Genomic DNA, 18926 nt, shown 5'->3' on the forward strand with positions numbered 1-18926 from the left:
GAGGTCATCAAGAAGAAACACAAAAAAAAAAGACCAAAGTTTGCTTTACCTCTCAAAAGATGGCGCCACAGCCGAAAAAAAGACGTTGTTTTTCACGGGGGACGGTTGCCAAGAGCAACCGAAATCGCGCGAACGCAAACAAAGGAAACCCGGCATCGTGATTCCCGATTTTTTTTGTCACGTTGCCCCGGGATCTAAATACCTAACTCTCAATCTTTTCTTTCTTTAAATCAAAGAAAAGCGAACACTCATCGATAGCGTTGCGTTCGCGACCTTCCTGCTCCTCTTGGCTACAGCGGGGACACAGTTTTTTTCAAACAAAAAAAGGTCTGTCCCTCGTTTGGACGTAGCGACGAGACGCGCGCGGTAGTCAGCAGTGCTGAAGCGGACTGACACTGCATGGTGTCCCTCCGTGCGGCGCTGAGGCACCACCAGCAAGACCAGCCGACGCTACGACCAGCCACAATGTGCGACAACCGGTAAGTAGGCATCCGCTCTGTGTGTGCTTTCACCTACCTTCTTTCGGTTTTGTTTTGTGCTTTTCCGTTTGTTTGACGGGTCCGATGGAAGGCAGGGCTATATGTCAATCCTTTCACTGAGCGAGTGTTGAGAGGTCCTGTTTCCTTCGCCCGAGCCATGCTTTCGACTATAGATCTGCCCCGTGGTGCGCTTGGCCCGGGGGAAGTCGATATTGGGCTCGTTTCGACGGAATCTAAATAATGGGTCCCATCACGCACGGAAATGCTAGTGAGGTTCGTCATCCGCTCATTCGGCGGAAAGCACTCAGCTGGAAGAGGGCAGCGCTGTACCGAAAAGCTGGAATGGCTCCCGCGCACGCGAAAAAGAGCTCGCCGCGATTAAAAGGCAAATATGCGTAGGGTGAGTTGGATCCCGCGTCCTTGTACCAAACACCTCCCCCTTGGGCGCGTGGGTTCTGAGGACTAATTGAAGAAACCTGTTTGAAAGCGGTCGGGTTAGAGGGGGTGATGGTACGACAAGGCTAACCAAAATAGGCGAATTCTTGTTCAGAGCAATGTGCCCATTGCACGGGACAAGTTGAACAGTACCAACTAGCTCGACGACCATATTGTTTGCCGATTAACCAATTGTAATTGGACCTTTCATTATAACGTTTTCGCGGGAAGTGTATTTGTCGCTGTCAAAGTCATCATGAATAAATTATTAACTGGCGAGAGTTCGGCTCTCCCTTGACGCGGTTCATTGTTTTTAACCTTTTTATTACGATTGTCAACAAAAGTCAGTAAAGTAATAATAATTTTGACTTGATGTCAATCTTGTTTGTCTCTTAAAGATTTATCCGTGTTATATACATTTGAATATCTTAAACTATTTTAGTGATTGGCAACCCTACGCAATTAGAGTAATTTGCAGATTTATTTTCGTCCTACCATCTACTTTATTTCATGAGCCCAGACCATTTGAATGTCTAAACGAAATATCTAAACAAACTGGCTCTCATAATACCATGTAATTTTAGCTTTAGCCATGCTATTTATGCATGGCTAAAGGAATGCAAATCTTAACATTTGCTTTCGAGAAATGGGTAATATAATATTGGCGATGTTTCGGAAAAATGAGAATACTAGTAGTCTCCGCATTAGGTCAATTGCACGACTAGTTCTTCAAATAAGGGTCACCGACTTATCGGTAAAAAGTGTTTTATCGGTGCACCACCCCTTATGGATTGCGATTTTATCGGAAAGTGTTCTTGCAGAGAACGGCATTAACTCGATTGCAACTAAATGTGTACAGAAAGCATTTATTTTAGTCTGGAGTGTTAAGGCTGCAGCTTTTTTTTTCTCGGCCTTGTTAGCTTAATTAGCGACACCCAAGACAAACAAAACAGTGAACACGTAGTGTCCTTGTTTCATGCTGAATGTATTAAAATTTCTAAAAATCTGACGTTGTGGTTTAGTTATGGCAATGTTTTAATCACTTTCATAGGTCACTTATTAGAAAATGTAGTGCACGTTGAAGTCATCGTAATAGTCTGGAAATAGCTGGCAGAAATGATACTAAATCAATTCCACATACACATAAAACACTTCAATAGTAGTGAAATACGAAAGCTTCAGACTCAATTACAGCTGTTCCATTCTAGTGCCCAGAAAACAGGCTTGATCTTGGAATTATCGAAACTCAGTAGTATGCTTTTTACCAACACACTCGTTACGATTATATTATACATTAAATGAAAAGCAACAAACTCAATCAAAAAACGAAGTTTTTGAGACGAAGGACGGCAAACATAAAGGTGACAAAGAAACGCTTCTCACCTTTTATTATGCATGTTCTATTCTATTAAACAGTGGTCTAAGATATACATCCTTATTATAAAAATCTCTAACTAAAATGTAATATGTAAAAGTAAGTTTTGTTTGTTGGAATAAGCGATACAAGAAAAAATTGTTTTACATTTGATTACATCGATTTTTAAGAAACAAATTAGCGAACAGAGCTTGTCGGTCGATCATAAATGGGAAGCTAACATAGAAAACACACTTTAATCATCTTGGCTAAACAGTTAGTTGCGTGTTCAAAGGAACGACAGAAATTATTTGTGTTATTCGGCAAAGCCTGAGAAGATAGAGTTAATTTTATAGTCCTGTATATGTAACCATATAAACTTCTAACAAAGCAAAAACAAGATTCCACTAAAGACGACAAGTTATTTCCTAAATAAACACATAACTTGTCATTATTTCCTCTCACTTTCTGCCGCACGCAACAAGTCCTAACGTGTTTACTGCCCTCTATTTCCAAGGCAATTGCAGGTACTTGATTTTATAATGATATTGACTATTTAATGGCAGTGTATCCTGAATGCGGTCGTACGTGATATGCGAGATTCTGGGAAGACCAGATTATCTCAGAAAAAGAATCCATTTTCAGTTTCATTATTGTGGCAATTTGGGCCACCTCGTTCATGATCGTAAACAATCACCGAAAAGTCCCTGCCTTTTCTCGTCGATTGTCTACGATCATATCCGATTTATTGCAAAACTTCTTTATTTAAGATAACAGTATAATTTGAGGACAAATCAGTGTTTTAACACTATGTATTTTACGCACAGTAGGCCGCGTGAATTGTTGATCCCTCAAATGAACTGCATTATTGTTTCTAGAGTAAAAAAAAAACTCAAAATGATTTACATCATGAGTCGACTTAGATCGCAACACAAGTGTGATCATTTATCATACCGTGATTTCTATCAGACCTTTCCCGAAAGAGTAATCTCGGAAAAATGTCATTTTGATTCCGAGTATTCATTATTTGATGATTTTGGTGAATACGGTTATCTTATTTCACTTAAGTCACAGTTATTGTTTTTTTTTTCTTTTTTATTTCGCAGTGACATTTATTTTAGACGTCACATAATGCATGGAACGCATCAAAGGTCTTTTAAATGGGTTTACAAGACATCAAAGGAGCTTCGGAACAATTTCAGTGCTTTACTTACATAATTTGGGGGTTGGTGTCTCGACCTTTCTGAAAAAAATAACAAAAAAAAAAAACAAAAAAAACCTTTTGCCTACATGTCCCAGTTTTATTTTAAGAAATGACAAAGGTTGAGGTTTCCGGCGCCTCTCAACTACTTCATCATTTTCCCAGTCATGTGCGCTGTGACCTCAATGGGGGTCGCGCCGGGTTCCGGTGAAGCTCTCCCTCTAGAGCCATCTGTGACCAAGCATAAGAATAGATACACTGATTGCACAACCGGCATCATTTACGAAATCCCAATGACGTGAAGTTTAAGCTATGTAGGGCAAACTGGAAGATGTGTCAATGAACGGGTCCGCGAGCACGCCGCTTCAACTAGAACCACATCGTCAGGGCATTTGGCTGTACATTGGAGCAGATGCTCTTGCGCCTCGTCATTTGACGGCACTAGAATTTTGGCAATGTACAAAAACAAAGTGTCACGCCAGCTTCATGGGGCATTTGAAATTAGAAATGCATTAGCGATACTTCTCTGGCTCTATCTACGGATGAGTTTGAATATTTAAAATGTGGGCTGGGCGGGGACTAACGTGACGTGTTATGTCTGATGTTGTGTTCCCGTTGGTAGAAAAGTTAATTCGTTTCTTCGTAATAAGTTCAGTTGAAAGTGCGCCCTGTGTCGTTGTTATTCTACTCTTGGTCCGTGTTCTTTTGGCGCTTATTTTCCCATCAGTGAGCAGCGAGAACTCATCCGCTTGCGACTGCTTGACCACATGCTGGCGCAGCGCGAACAATATGGTGAAAGGATGAGAGTCTCATTCGGGTCTGGCCATACCCGTCCGGTTCTGTCCCCTTCCCACTCCGGCTTCTGGCGGCTGTTCGCGGTAGCCGGTAGAGCTCATGGTTTTGTGGACCTAGAAGAGATGGCGCCATTAAAACTCTGTATAATACAAGTTTTGTAAGCGATACCAGGTTTTTGACGCATTCATATTTATGTTGGAACAACAAGATTTAGGGAAAAGTTGCCTTTTATCGAGCAGGTATTCGCACAACTTGCTATCTTTGCACAAGTTCCCCCCTGATGTCATGCCGCGTGGTTCTCATGGCCGCCGCTCGCGGCTGCATGTCGGGGAATATTCCAATTTGTGCCTCGCTATTACGCGGTGGAATCGCAACATTTCGATGAAAGGATGTGTGTTTTCTGTCATTTATGAAAAGGTGAACAATACAAAAAGTAGAAGATGCCAATTCTTTCAACGTTAAAATCGCAGCACAGCTCCTTTAAATCGTCGTCTCAGGGACACATGGACCTCAACTTTATAAATTTCAGGGCTAAATTTAGTATAAAACCTGACTTCCTGCGTAAGTAAGGTGACGGTTAGGTCACGTTAAATTAATTTCGCCTAAATCTATCGATAAAACTAAATTTGTGTACTTAGGTCACATGATGTAAGCTCATGTGACGTCAATTTCCACGTGAAATTCTGCACAGAAATAGAATTCGTGATTAAGTCCCGTGAAGTATCTTCTCTAAAAATAGCAAGAAACTAAATTCATACGCAGATAAATAAAACTAAATAAACTAAATAAAAGCGTTACAATATATAACATGATTTTAATTCCCCACTAAATTTAGCTGGCAAACTAAACTGGCGTTTAGGTCACGTGGCATCAATTTCCACGCTCAAATTTGCAGGTTAATGCACGGACGGACAGAAATATATTTGGCATTAGGGAGTTATTTTAAAAAGTAATCTCTGTTTTCATAGAGTCATAAAAACTTCTTTTCATGGTAGACCGGAAGATATGTTTTAGAAGAAAAAAATCAGGGCATTGAGCTTCCGATTTCTACCTTTCATTACGCTCGCCAACCACGTGGTGCAAACGTCTAAACCAAAAATCCGTACAAGACGAAACAAACGAGAAAACGAGGAGAAAACAATATTACTACTACGTCTGTAGGGAATCATAATTAAAACAATATCGACTCATCTAACGTGAAATTCTTTCACCAAACCTCGCACGTTTTAGTTCTTCTTTTGTGTGTAAACGTTGTTATCTGCGTTTGTTAAACGAGAACAATTGAAGCCGAGTTGCTTGCACCTTTGAGTGAAAGCAACGAAAAACCAGCTCCTTCTGATCAACGTTTTTTTAAATGATTGCATCTCTAAACAAAAAAAGGTTTAGACTTCAACTCCGAGTACCCTAATGCGCTTCAAAACAGACGTGTGAGCCTCAGTTCTAAATGCGCGACGAGATTTTTTGTGTCAAAGTTTTAGTCATGGAATGGCGTGGCAAGCCCGACCATCTCGTTAACACTCCACAGTCACTGGATTTTCGCATTAGCCTATAAAACACGCCGAAAAACAAATTACGAACCAAGGAGCGTAAAAACATTAAGCACTGCGTTTCTCAAGATGTAAATATATATGTATGTATATATATATATATATATATATATATTTATTTATTTATTTATATATTGTACTTTCCTTGTTTATCAGTATGTACTTCAATCTCGTAAAAGCTACAAATTACAAGTAATAAGCGAAACCAAAAAAATGTCCGATTCTAACTAAAATTAAAAACAAATGAATTCCTTGCTGCGTCACGCTGCACCTATCACCAAAGGTAGTAACTAACAAAACTTTAGAACCTGAACAAGCTGGTGAAGATTTAACATTTGAAACTTCATGTTGTGTTGTCCTTCCTTCTCCCCTGTCTCTGGGTTATGTCTAAAGTGGTAGTAACTAATTTTTGGGGCGAACTTTTGGACTTATGAATGCGATAAGCTAGAAACAAAAGGTACCGTCAGACAAGAACTTAATAGTGAGATTTAGTATTGCGTACACGAGCAACCGCAAGCACTGTGCGTTAGCGTCAGCATTGCGTGTTCTACACTGCACGAGCGCGGGAGCCCAAACTGCGTCTTGAATTGGCGCATGGTGACGACGCGCATTTGCAGCATGGAGCACGCTACGCTAACGTGAACGCATAGTGTTTGCCTTCGCTCCTATACGCGTCACTCAATCTGTTCCGTGCTCTTCTTTTCCGAAGTCTTCTCCCTTTCCTTTTATTTACATAACGGTGACACGGACAGAAATGATAATGGCACAAAGCGGTGATTCAGGGGAGTTACTTCATGATAAAACTGGAAACAGCACACAAATAACAAACACCAGGAAGGTCTAGGCTGGACGAGTGTTGGGTCGCGTCTGCGCTTCCTCGTCTTTGTCATTTCTGCGCTGTCTCAAGTTCTATGACAACGGCATACCGTGACGTCAGCATCAGTTCAGGCTCAAACAACCAATCAAGCACTTACGGAAAAAAAACGGCCGCTCGCGTGGAGACATTAACTTCTGGCCTGACTGCACGCTTCCAGGTTGATCAAGGCCCGCGGGGCTGGATGCGAATGTCGCAACCTTGACCCTGCAAAGGCTGATGAAATCGCTTTGTAGGTAGAGCCGACTTTGTTTACGTGAGCGATAGCGAGGGTCCCTATGGAATCAATACGAGCATGTAGACGGATCGAATATAGGCCCGTTAAGCCCCGTCCATATCGTGACGGAAACAACAGGAAGGTCACTTTTGCGGGAGGGCGCAGCATTAAATTGATATCGATTCTCAGGTACTTCGCTTTGCAGCTGTACACCGATCGCTCGAAACCCTCACATCCATCAATCCACGCAGAGACGTCTCGAGAAGAGTAAACGGGCGTAGTCAGACGACGTCCTAGTGACGAAACGTTGGCGGTTTTACTTACGAGTTCATCGGACTTTTTTTCGCGCGTGACACTTGCGTTAACGTTCACGTCCCACGGAAACCCTCGCAGAATCGATAGAAATATGTTTAAATTGCGCATTTTGACGCGAAAATTACAGCTGGACGCTTAAGCGTCGCCTTTAAGAGTGGAAGGAGAAATCCGTGCAAGCGTATATCTGCGTGACCTATACTAAGTTACAGGTCAAGAAGGTAGCGGCAAATGCGCCTCAAAGGGAATCATATAATCCACCGCCACCTCCGCATCCAGTAGCGTCCCATCGTTTCCTTGACGTCGCGGCCAACGTGCGAGGAGGGTCTTGCCTTCCTGTACATATCTGCATTATCTTTCGACTTTGACTTAGCATTGTGGAAGCCACGAGAGGGAGATTAGCGTTTTCCCCCTCCAACGAAAACAAATAAGACTTTCGGGGATTAGGTTCCCCCTCCGATGGATACAAAGGCTGCTTTCAGGGACTAAATGGAACAGCGCGGAACATAGGACAGAAAGAACAGGACAACAGAGCGCTCGTGTTGTCCTGTTCTTTCTGTCCTATGTTCCGCGCTGTTCCATTTAGTCATGAACCAACTAGGCCATCAAAGCACACTGCTTTCAGGGACTCGGTTCCCCCTCCGATGAATACAAAGGTTGCTTTCTTAAAAAGTGGGATCGGAGACAAGTTGGCATCAGTCTGTAGACAATATCTTTCCATTCAAGCAGAACAAGCAGCGTTTTTTAGTGAACTTTTCTTTCGACTGCGGAGGGATTTGAAACCGGCGCATCACGCTTGTGGGAGGAACTTCTCCTACCTTCTTGACTTGTAACCGACTATAGTCAATAGCGCGTCTGGCTCGCAAAAAAAGGTTCGTGGGTTCGAATCTCGCCTAATATTCTTCCATTGTTTTTATTTAAGGCAATTGAATTACTTTACAAGGTGAAATCATTTTAGAAATATAGAGGGCTCTAATCCGTATTACATGTCACGTTTTATACACTTTCATTCCACGCGTGACGTCACGTTTCACCTGAGCGTTTTGGGAGGTTTGAAATACCCGCGCGAGGTTATTTGGCCGTGACGTCACGACCCTATTGACCGATCAGGATTTTCCAGTCCCGCCGACGCCGGCTTTTCTGCGACACGAGCTTCCTAACGCCCTCGCGTTAAAATGCCATACTGCAAGTAGACAACGATACTTCGCTTTGCTTTAACTCGGACCGCAGCCAACGCTACGGCATGAGGGAGCCAATCAAGCAACGCCAAAAGTGCCTTGTCACGGCGCTTAAAGGGAAATTGGCTGCATACTTCCTATCACCTTAAAGCGGCGGTGCAACGATATTCAATTGGAAAGTTTTCTACTTCACACGAGCTTACTGGCACTAGTAGGACTCAAGGATACTCGCACGCAACGCCACTGGCCAAGAAACCCCTTTGTTGCGGTGTAATTTCAAGGACAGAAGCGAGTGTTTTCATTCAATCTCTCCTTCTCAAAACTTCATGACGAAACTGGGCGGTGGCAGTTCCGCCCAGTGAAGATATTTGAATGCGGCTCATAGACTGAACCCGAGCATTGCGTGGGCACTCGATTTTGGCTCGTGATAATTACTAGCTTGAGAAGCATTCGGGTAGTGGCCCGTGTCCAATCGCTGCAATGATGACAATAGCCGAACCATTACAATGCCTGGAACTCGGCGCGTGTCCCGTGCCTTGACAACCCCAGCGCGTGGCGATGACCAACGTTGGCGGCATATAATCGGCTCCAGATCACGTGGCCGCTTGTTCTGGCTGCGAGTTGAGGGGGTGAACGCTGCTCGCTTCTCTTTAATTTTTTCTGCGACTTCGTTTGTGTGTGGCAGAAAAAGGGAGGCAGGTGCTTCACAAGTCATTAATGCCAGGGATCCGTTCTAAGCGGCATCTGCGCAAAGTACAAAAATCATTGCGTCGACTTTTTAAGTTGAAACGCAGTCGAAGCTAGACGAGATGATGGGACGAATCAGACACCGCGTCAAAAGCCCACCATCATGGGGTTCGTCGTGTTTCTTTACGTGTTCAATCATCGGTGCGTCAATCAGGCATAAAATAAAAGACCCGGTGATTTGCGCTATTTTGGCACTCCTCTATTCGTCCCATGAGCTCGTAGGGTCAGCTGCGTCTCCACTTACGTTGAAAACAAGTATTGTTGTAATCGAGTGAACCTCGTTTTATTAAAACATTAAATCATGAAATGATTTTGAACGCTTCCCCCAAATCCCGAAATATTCTCCTTCCGTCCGTCCATCCCTGCCTTTTCCGCTAAATTTGGCGGCGTCACACGACGTCCTTTCCTATATACCCTGAGGAAATTGACAGCACTTCACAAGTACGTAAACTCAGTTTCCCCGCTAAACTTAGCGGGAAAATTCACATCTTGTGACCTAAACACCAATCCAGCTTTTCCGCTAAATGTTGAGAATGAAATCGACATCACGTGACCTGATATAGCGTGACTTATACCATCATTCAGTTTCCCGGCTAAATTTTGGGGCAAAATATGCGTCACGAGGCACACCAGTTCCCTCACTAATTCCCTATAATGCATATCAGGCATTATTTGACTTTGATGATAAAGGTCGCTGCCAATATTTATTTAAAGCGTTGTGAGCCTCACGGTGCGAGTTCACAGCTCTCGGCGCGCAGTATTAATAAGGGAGCATTGAGCGGGAATTTCAGAAATACTTCGTTTAGGTTTCGTTTGCGATATAGAAAGTAGAAAATTATAGTGATCTCCAACTTTACGCAGTTAAAATCCAATTAAATATATTTAATTATATAGGCGAAAAACAAAAAAACAGCTGCTTTAATGTTTTTTAATAGCATTTTTTACGTTATACAACTGAAATATTTGAGCGCAAGTATAAGAACACCTTGATGAAATGCTTTTTCTCAGTTTGACAAAACAAAATGGCGCCTCTTGTAATCTTTAATGAAAACGACCTGATTCTTCACCGAATGGCACCAGATGAAAATTTATCAACAAAGTAAGTCATTGTTCGCAAGTTTCGCGGAGATTCTATGAGCCCAATTAAAAGCGAGAAAATACCTCATAAATCATGACCGTATTGAATATAATATTCAAAGGCTAGATATTGATGTTGCGCCTTTCTCTGATTATATCAAAGTATGGATTTTACAGCCTGAACACTTTTACGACATTCCGTTCAGTGTACGGTTTGTGTATGGATTACTACATGTAGGTCAACTCGTTCGGCCGCCTCGTAGAACCAATCTATAATCTCGAGCAAGATCGGAATTCTTGAATTGAAATTTGTCGTGCTCTGCGCGAGAAGGGGTTCGATCCAAAACTAAAACATTTATCGATTAATACCGAACGTTTTAGTTCAACAATTTTGCGGTTTTGGACAGCTGTGCGTAATATGGCAGGCAGTGGAACGCACACCTAAGGTCATATTTAGAATAACGTGAGCGAAGAAATAGCGTCGTCGCCACGTGCCAATTCAAAACACAGTTCGGGCGCGGTGCATGGGCAACGGTGACCACGCTATCTCTTTGCGTGCACAAAGCGTGTGCGAACGCTCTTCACAAACTTGGTGCAATCCGATCACCTCCGGTTTGACGCCAGTGGTACTAACGGCTGCCAGTGCTTCGTTGTGATTAGTGCTTGAGAGAGCACCCAAGCTGTCTGGTCAAGAGCCAAAACGGGGTTTCCGTTTCATCATAAGTCGCAATGCAGCCCACACTACGAGTCAATGGAGCAAATCAGGCAGCACGAAAAACGCTGCGTCACGGCGTACGTCGTCTTTCTGCGCGTGTCTTACCGCCAACTAAATGAATCGCGCAGAGTGCTCGCGCTGTGATTTTGGACCTTTAATGCCTGCGCCGATGTTTGCATGTCTTCTAGTCTTCGGCTGCGCCCTGACTTACGATGGAGCGAATATGTTGCATGGCGGTAACAAGTTCCAAATAAGTGCGCTCTAAAACCCGAAACAAAATTTGCCGAATCAATGTTCGATGTGGCAGCAACGTGTGCCTAGATTTCGAGCAATAGCAAAAACGTTCGATAGGTAGAAATCAAACTTTGAGAACGAGACCAAACACAAAACTATATATTGGTATATCGTCATGTATTTCAATAAACCAACAACGAGACAGAATATTAATCGTGCTCAGTTATTTAGTAAAGAATCCCTCCGGCGGAGAGATTAATATATTGTGTTTATTAAAACTAATTTCGTAACGTTAACGCTGCGAACTCTTGGAAATGTAAGAGTCAATTCGATCCATCCTGATGACGCCATCGCGACCACGGGGACGCCAGGATCAAAACACAACAAACGCGGCAGTGATAAAAGGCTGACGTAGTGGTTTGCATGACGTCCGGTAGATGGCAGTAGACTGCCCAGCGGGTCGTTTTGACCAACGCGCGGCCAGTCGATCACGTTCAGATGCATGTCAGAGCGAAGTTCGGACTACAGGATTCAGATGCGGCTTGCAACGTGAGTAACGTACTTTGCTTGTTGGCAATACCAGTAGGTTTGACATCTCTGTTGTTGATATAACGCGAGCAGCTTCTTCATTTGTAAGCTTTGCCTCTGTGCCACGTGGCTTATTAGTTGGATTTCATGTTAGGCGTTATGGAAGAGGCGTAATAATGGCATGAGTATAAAGTTCTGCCAAGCATCAATCGTTAAAATTCAGGCTTACCTAGGCACGACATATAAAACGAAATCACCTCTCTACAACCTCCGCAGTCATTTAGCTTCTTTTATTTTAGTCACATGGTTTAATAATTAAAAATAAACAAGTAACGCAAGACTGCAGCAGAAACCGAAGACGTGGTTGACCGACAATCATGCTCAAAGAATAAACTTTAAATGGTCCTTTAATACACATAACTTGCACGTATATAAAGTAAAATACACGCTTTATTTACGAACGACGAGCTAAAAAGCCTATTCTTTGTGGCGCAGCCGTTCAGAAATATATTTTGGGACAGAGACAAATATGCTGGAAACGACAAAGTTTCTCCTAAACAACCTGACTTACTCCCAACTTTCTAGTTTTGACGCTGAAATGGTTGATGACATCTTTGAGTGTCTCTCCTAACAGAAATATCTTCAAAAGTTGTGCGGAAGAGATTTTTTTTTTCATAAGAAGTTAGGTAGAAGCTCGCAAACGAATAACATTTCAAATTATCACACATGATACTCACGCAGATGTATAACTGAGTGGTTGTTGCTTCGTAAATATGATCTGTATGGCCCAGCAGTGAGTAAATAGCTTTTTGTTTCTTATCTTACTTCATAGAACAAACCAGAGTGATTTGGATGTTTAACTCGCTAAGACAAAAGTATTTCGAGAGTAGATGACTGCGTAACTTTTTAGTTAGCCACCCTTTCCGGCATTCTGTGTTCACTAGAGTTACTACCATGTAGATGGAACCCATTTTACCCCTTTTATATAAATAATAAAAATTTAATTTTTATGCTTCAGCAATAAACCAGGTCACAAAGTGCGGCAAAATGGTGCATTTGATTCGTATTTTTTAATAATCTTGTATTTTTTTAATAAAACGTTTTATACATAAGAATCAATACAAATGTATCCAGCTAAAAAAAAAAAATTCGTAGTGGGTCACTGAAGAGTATCGTAAGAAAACAAAAAAGAGCTCGGACGAAATTCAAACTCTTGCTTTTTCCTTCACTCTCCGATTTTGTAAACTTAAATGACCCAACCCCCCCCCCCTTTTTTTTTCCGAAAAATTGTTTTTTTCTCATTCTCTGAAACAGAAAAAAGACCCAACTTTTATTAATCCACAGAAAATGTGATTGGCGTTTCTTTCTTTTTTTTCTTTTTTTTTTGTGAGATCTATAGAAATAAGTTTTCTTTGATAATTTCACAAACCAAATGTGCTACCTGGCCCCTTCTTTGCGGTAAAGTGGCCTTCTAGTGTACAGAACATATGTTTATGTGTTTATTTAAAGAATATTGCATTCGTTTAGTTGGCGTTATCCTGTTGTTAGTTTTCATTAAGTAATAATTACTATTTTTTGTTCAGTAATCAAACAGGTTAAGGTTAGACTCGAGCATGCAAGCTCTGTCCTTGTTACGACCGCGAATCCAACGGGCTTCTAGCTTGGTTGTAGTATTCTTTTGATACGTGCGGAAGGTATATTTCGGAGCTCATTGATGACCCCTGCCTTTGTAGCTGAGGATATGGCTCACCCCAGCATAGTCTGTCTTGATGTAGTTGTCAAGCTATTCTTCGCTATTGAGGAAAACAACCTCCGCATATAATCATTTTTTATGTTTTTTTATCTGAATCTTTTTTTTCAATGACAAGTAAATATGACTGTACGTACTACCTGAGGTCTTCAATGAACATCAAGTAATTACAATTTTTCGAACGCACACCAATACATTGTCTGTTCGCATTGAAATTATGGGAGTAAAAACTGAACTCATTATCTCGCTATACGTTCCTCTCGGAATACTGCAGCGTTAACGCAGTTGAAAAGTATCCGTTTTATCTCACAATATTCCCAAAACAAAAACCTTGAAGTTGACTTCTCCGCCATTAGACCTCGACTGCGGAGAAGTATCCAAGTGAATAGAAGGAGGCGTGTGGTCAGTACCACACTGCCCCATCCGTTTCCCAGGGGTAACCACTGTGTCGCCAAAACGTTAAGGGACAAGGATTTTAAAGAATATCGGCTGTTGCTATATTGTTTTACTATTTAAACAGCATGTAGTGGGCCATACGGTTGGCAAGAACCCGACATAGGGACATTTTTGCATGTGGACTAGGCCAAATTTCTATACCCACCTAATCTTATCCGCCTAGTTAGGCCACACGGTCGGGAGATTCCGCCGCAGAGTCAGTTTTTATTAAAGTTCTTTAACTGCGAGAACTAAAGAGAGAAAAATTTACTCTTGGTTTATTGTGCCAACGGCGTCGTTCTATGTTCGCAGATGTGGCTATCCCGTGCGAATGGGTGTCGCGGCCTTCAAGCAAAAGTTAAAACTTACAGGAGTGTGTTCAAAACAAAAAATAGTGGTGTGTCCTGCATTACGTGTCTTCAGTGGTGCGTAAATATAAAAAAAAAGTGCAACAGAATCCGGGATACAAAACAGCGAATTGCTCCAAGAGATTATTATAAGGGCAGTGCGTATATCACATTAGCTATTAGAAAATTAGTAAAAGAAAATTAAAAAAGGCTAAAAAACAGCCGGGGGGAATAGTCTTCGGCATAAAATATTTCTTTGATCGGAACCGTCATCTTAAATAGTCCCGAGAATACGAGCACGTGGTCATTCATATGACGTACTTAAAAACGTGTCATTATGTAAACTTTGGCCTTAAATAAACATATTCGGTACAAAAAGGAAATAATAAGCTGCTGGAAGGCAATAAAGGTTTCACAAAATGGGAGTTTATGACAAAATAAAAACCGTTTTTTCAACTGTGTTATTCGTGCTGTGAATTTTATTACTAACTGCATTTGATGTCAGCGTATTCATATGATGTTTAAGCTATACAATCAAATTTTTCTTAGAGGTATATTTGCGCCCTGCCAAATCAAGCATGACCTCACTGTCCTTAAACATTTTTTTTTTTTTAAGTTCGAGATTAAGACCCGTCGGAACCTCCATTTGGTTCGAATATTTCATCAAAGTTATGTTCATTTATTGATCATGATGTGTACCTTAAAATGATCATGAGATTAACTTGTATAAAATTTGTAGCTTGGAACTATTATTTTAATTACCTAATTATAATAATACTCAAGAATCAAGAAGTACTAAGAAGCGGTTTTATCGGTGCCCAGTAACGGCCTTCCAGCTTTGGTACTGGCACAAGACACACCACAAGGCGCACATAGAATGTATAACATAAAACAGGATTGAAAGTACTTTTAAATAACATCGCCACATAATGTTTAGCAATTTAGATGAGAGAAAAAAGCGTAAATCAACAAAACTATAGATGCGCACACCAGTCAACACAGACAGGATTTGCACGTCAAAATTTATCAGTGTAGATATACTGTAGACCCTCAACAATAAATATGTTAGAAAATTCAACAAAAAAAACATTTTCAATCTGATGGACAACAGATCAATATTCCCTATAAAAAGCCGAATGCAGCGCACATAGGAATTTGATAAAACTCGCTTTGGCACCTACCAAAACATCTGTCTCCAGCTGGGCCGTTGTATGCCCTGCACATACGAACAACTGTATCATAATCATAAACAAACGAAATTTGAACACGGAACGGTGAGTCAGCAAGTTAAAACAGTCAATATTATCGTGAAAAACTTCGAACAAAAATAACAAATCGGCTTTCTCACGGCGTTGATATAAAGATGAACCATATAAATGCAAGTCCCTCGTGGCAAATTTATTGCGCAAAAGTTGTGGATTATCGGGACAGTAGCGATGTCGATATGGTGATCGAAATTTGTTTTGCACGCACTCCAGCTATAATAAGCTACTGGGACAGAGGCCGCTACAGACTGTTGAGGCATATTCTAATTGAGATCGCGTTAATGCGCAGTACAATCTAAGTAAAGTTTTCGAATTGGAAAAGTCGCAAGTCACTCTGCGGGCAACACCCGATGTGGGCGAGGCAGACACGGTTCATCGAGAGACATTTGCACCAAAGCGTAGCGAGGAGTCAAACATCACTCCAAAATCCCAAATCTCACCGACACGACACAGGGCCTCTGCATAAATGTTGTGAGGAAAGCATATGTATGTGTTTTACGTGTGTCAGACATTATTTGCTTTGATTTATTCAAGAGAAGATTATTATTAAACATAAGAATAATAGTAATATTTGATAATTATCAACATCTTGACGAGCATGCTGCTCTTAAAGAGACAAACAGAAAATCAAAAATGCTAACGAAATATCTCTACAGATACATCTAAATTAAAAGGTAAATTCGATATAAATACTCTCAGTATGTGACAACACCACACTACCATCATATCTAGAGCAGAACTACGCAAAATATCATTTGAAACATGCAACAAAATCAAATTGTCTCCTTCTTGAGATGAGCCTTAGCATAATAATAATAATCAAGACTCAATTATCAATTCTATCGGTGTCCACAGACAACCGTACGGCCTGGGTGCTAGCACACCGAAACTTAACACTACAAATTACACATACGCTGTAAACAGCTAAACAAAAAACACGAAATACAATAAAAATAATAATAATAACAATAATATTTTTTTTAGTGCCCTACACTATTTGTATCTACAGTGTTGGTCTGTTCGTCCCGACGTTCTGCTTCGCCTTTCTTCAATGCGGACGTACAAGTGAGTGGGTGTGTGTGTGCGCGCGCCGATGAGTGCCGTTTCTTTTATTTAGTGCTCCGACTGATCTGCTGGCCCCGCGGCTAACTCCGTTGTCCGTCCTGAGGAAGCAATGACAATTTTTTGTGTAATTTTCTTCTCTTCTTTTATTTTTACATACTGTGTGACAATATGCGAGCTGGCCCTTTGATTCTTCTCTTGCTGGATCTGGTCCCACAAGCCCTTGCCGGCTTTGACCGGGTCCGAAGCTGAACTTGGTCATTCTTCTCTCATGAATAAATATTATTATTATTATTATTATTATTATTATTATTATTATTATTATTATTATTATTATTATTATTATTATTATTATTATTATTATTATTATTATTATTATTATTATTATTATTATTATTATTAATTAGACGAAGAAGACGAAGTGGGCAAGCACCGCAATCCACTTTCGAGTTGCTCGAATGTTTCTGTAAATATTGGTTTCTATCGCTCTCTCCATCGTAATTCATCCGAAGTTCCATCCCTGGAGAAACTCAGCCCACGGTATTGCAACTCCAACTCTGTGCAACAAGACGATTGACCTAGTTACAAGAATGATCCATCGCCCGCTACCGGTCAAGACCTCCATCTTGAATCATCCATCTCTGCACCTCTGAGTGACGACACCGGTAACTCAAGACACCTTATGCCGACGACTCGAAGCACCCACTGGAAGTCCTCACCCAGGCCGTGCGAAGCTTCTCCGACAAGCCTCCTATTTTGCGGTCAGAATCGGCACCATCAACTCGGTATCTCTACCGGATCGTTCGTGCAAGCCCATTCAGGACCATCTGATGCTGTGTTTCCCGGCACCCGGTTGCTCGCGCAGTTGTAGTTTTTAATCTTTGCGGGTGAGCCTGGAGCTATTTCCTTATCTTGTCTTTTGGCTTATTGTAAACTACTACCTGTACCAGCAACAACGTCGTTCTACGCAGCATTCCACCATGTCATCAGACGATACTTGTCTTGTATGCTCTGAATCTCTACCAAACAACGGCCGCTTCATGAAATGTGCCGATTGTGCACGATCGAGTCACCTTGGAAAAAAATGTTTGGGGGTCTCTGAAAACACCTTTAAAGGCATGAGCGCCTCCAAACATGAGAAATGGTGATGCCTTGAATGTCGAGGAGGACTCGAGAAGTCAAACTTAGACTCCAATCCAACAACGTCATCTCAATCAGACCCCTGTTCGGTTTTGTCAGAGCTAGCTAAAGTAAACAAAAAGCTAGACCTCCTACTCTCCTGGAAAGACACCGTCGACACTCATCATGATTTACACCCAAAAGTCGACGCTCTGTTGTCAATGAAGCAGGTGGTCGACACTATGCAAGACTCATTGAATGCGTTGCAGGAATCCGTGAATTTTGTCTCCGCTCAATACGATCCGCTCGTGACAACATCGAAATTCCAAGACCACACCATCAAAGCCATGCAACTAGAACTGAGCGCCCTGCGATCTTATAGCGCGGAGCAGGCGCTCGAAATGCATCGGCTGAAATCATACAAAAACGACAAGGAGCAAGTCGATCGTCTTTTTAAAATGGAGGTACATGGTATTCCGTTGAAAGCTCAGAAGAATATTCGTGATATCATGACAGACCTCGCGGAGAAAATGGAAGTTGAGGATTTTCAGGCTGGTCATGTCATGTCCGCCCATCGCCTGCCTGCTAGGCCTGCTAGACCGGCTGCTATACCTCCTATCATGGTTAGGTTCTCGTCTGTTGCTCTGAAAGAACGTTGGATGTCATGCCGTGGGAAGCTCGGCTCCCTATTTAGTGACGGTTCTCATCCTCGAATATATTTCAATGATAACCTCACAGATTCCAACAGGAAACTATTCTGGATGGCCCGAACTAGAGGAAAAGAGAAGTACTTTAAGTTTACCTGGGTACGACATGGAAAAATTTTCGCAAAACAAAGCCAGGGATGCACGACACTTCACATCACTAATACTGAAGCATTGGAGCTAATCGCCTAGAAACAAATGGCTAGCTTTTTTCGGCTTAACGACCTTCAATCTTGCCCAGAAGTCTTTACAACAAGCGCATGTTCCTTCACTTTATTTCATGTTAATATCCGTAGCCTCCGGAAGCACTGGGACGAATTCCAATTGGCTATTAACTCTGTCCTACCAATAACTGACGCATTTGTTCTAACAGAAATCAATATTTCTAATGAAAATACAGACCAATTTTTCTTGGCCGGATTGAAAAGCATTTTTTACACCCGCGACAATAGACGCGGTGGTGGAATCGCAGTTTTTTTTTAAAACAATAGCTAATTTTTTCAGATATACAAGTATCGTTTCGGTCATCTGAATCAATAGCACTGCGCATA

General features: G+C 41.6%; 1 protein-coding gene across 1 annotated transcript in view; it reads left to right on the forward strand.

Annotated features, from left to right (window-relative positions):
* Nucleotides 1-465: 465 nt before the first annotated feature.
* LOC8033658 (kinesin-like protein KIF12) overlaps nucleotides 466-18926 on the forward strand; it is a 173021-nt gene continuing 154560 nt past the window's right edge. Inside the window, exon 1 of the mRNA XM_040213715.3 lies at nucleotides 466-479. Within this exon, the coding sequence (XP_040069649.3) occupies nucleotides 466-479 (14 nt within the window). The remainder of the gene's footprint in view (nucleotides 480-18926) is intronic.

The sequence above is a fragment of the Ixodes scapularis genome, unplaced genomic scaffold (genome assembly GCF_016920785.2).
Source record: "Ixodes scapularis isolate PalLabHiFi unplaced genomic scaffold, ASM1692078v2 PGA_scaffold1__304_contigs__length_218370807, whole genome shotgun sequence".
Classification (NCBI taxonomy): domain Eukaryota; kingdom Metazoa; phylum Arthropoda; class Arachnida; order Ixodida; family Ixodidae; genus Ixodes; species Ixodes scapularis.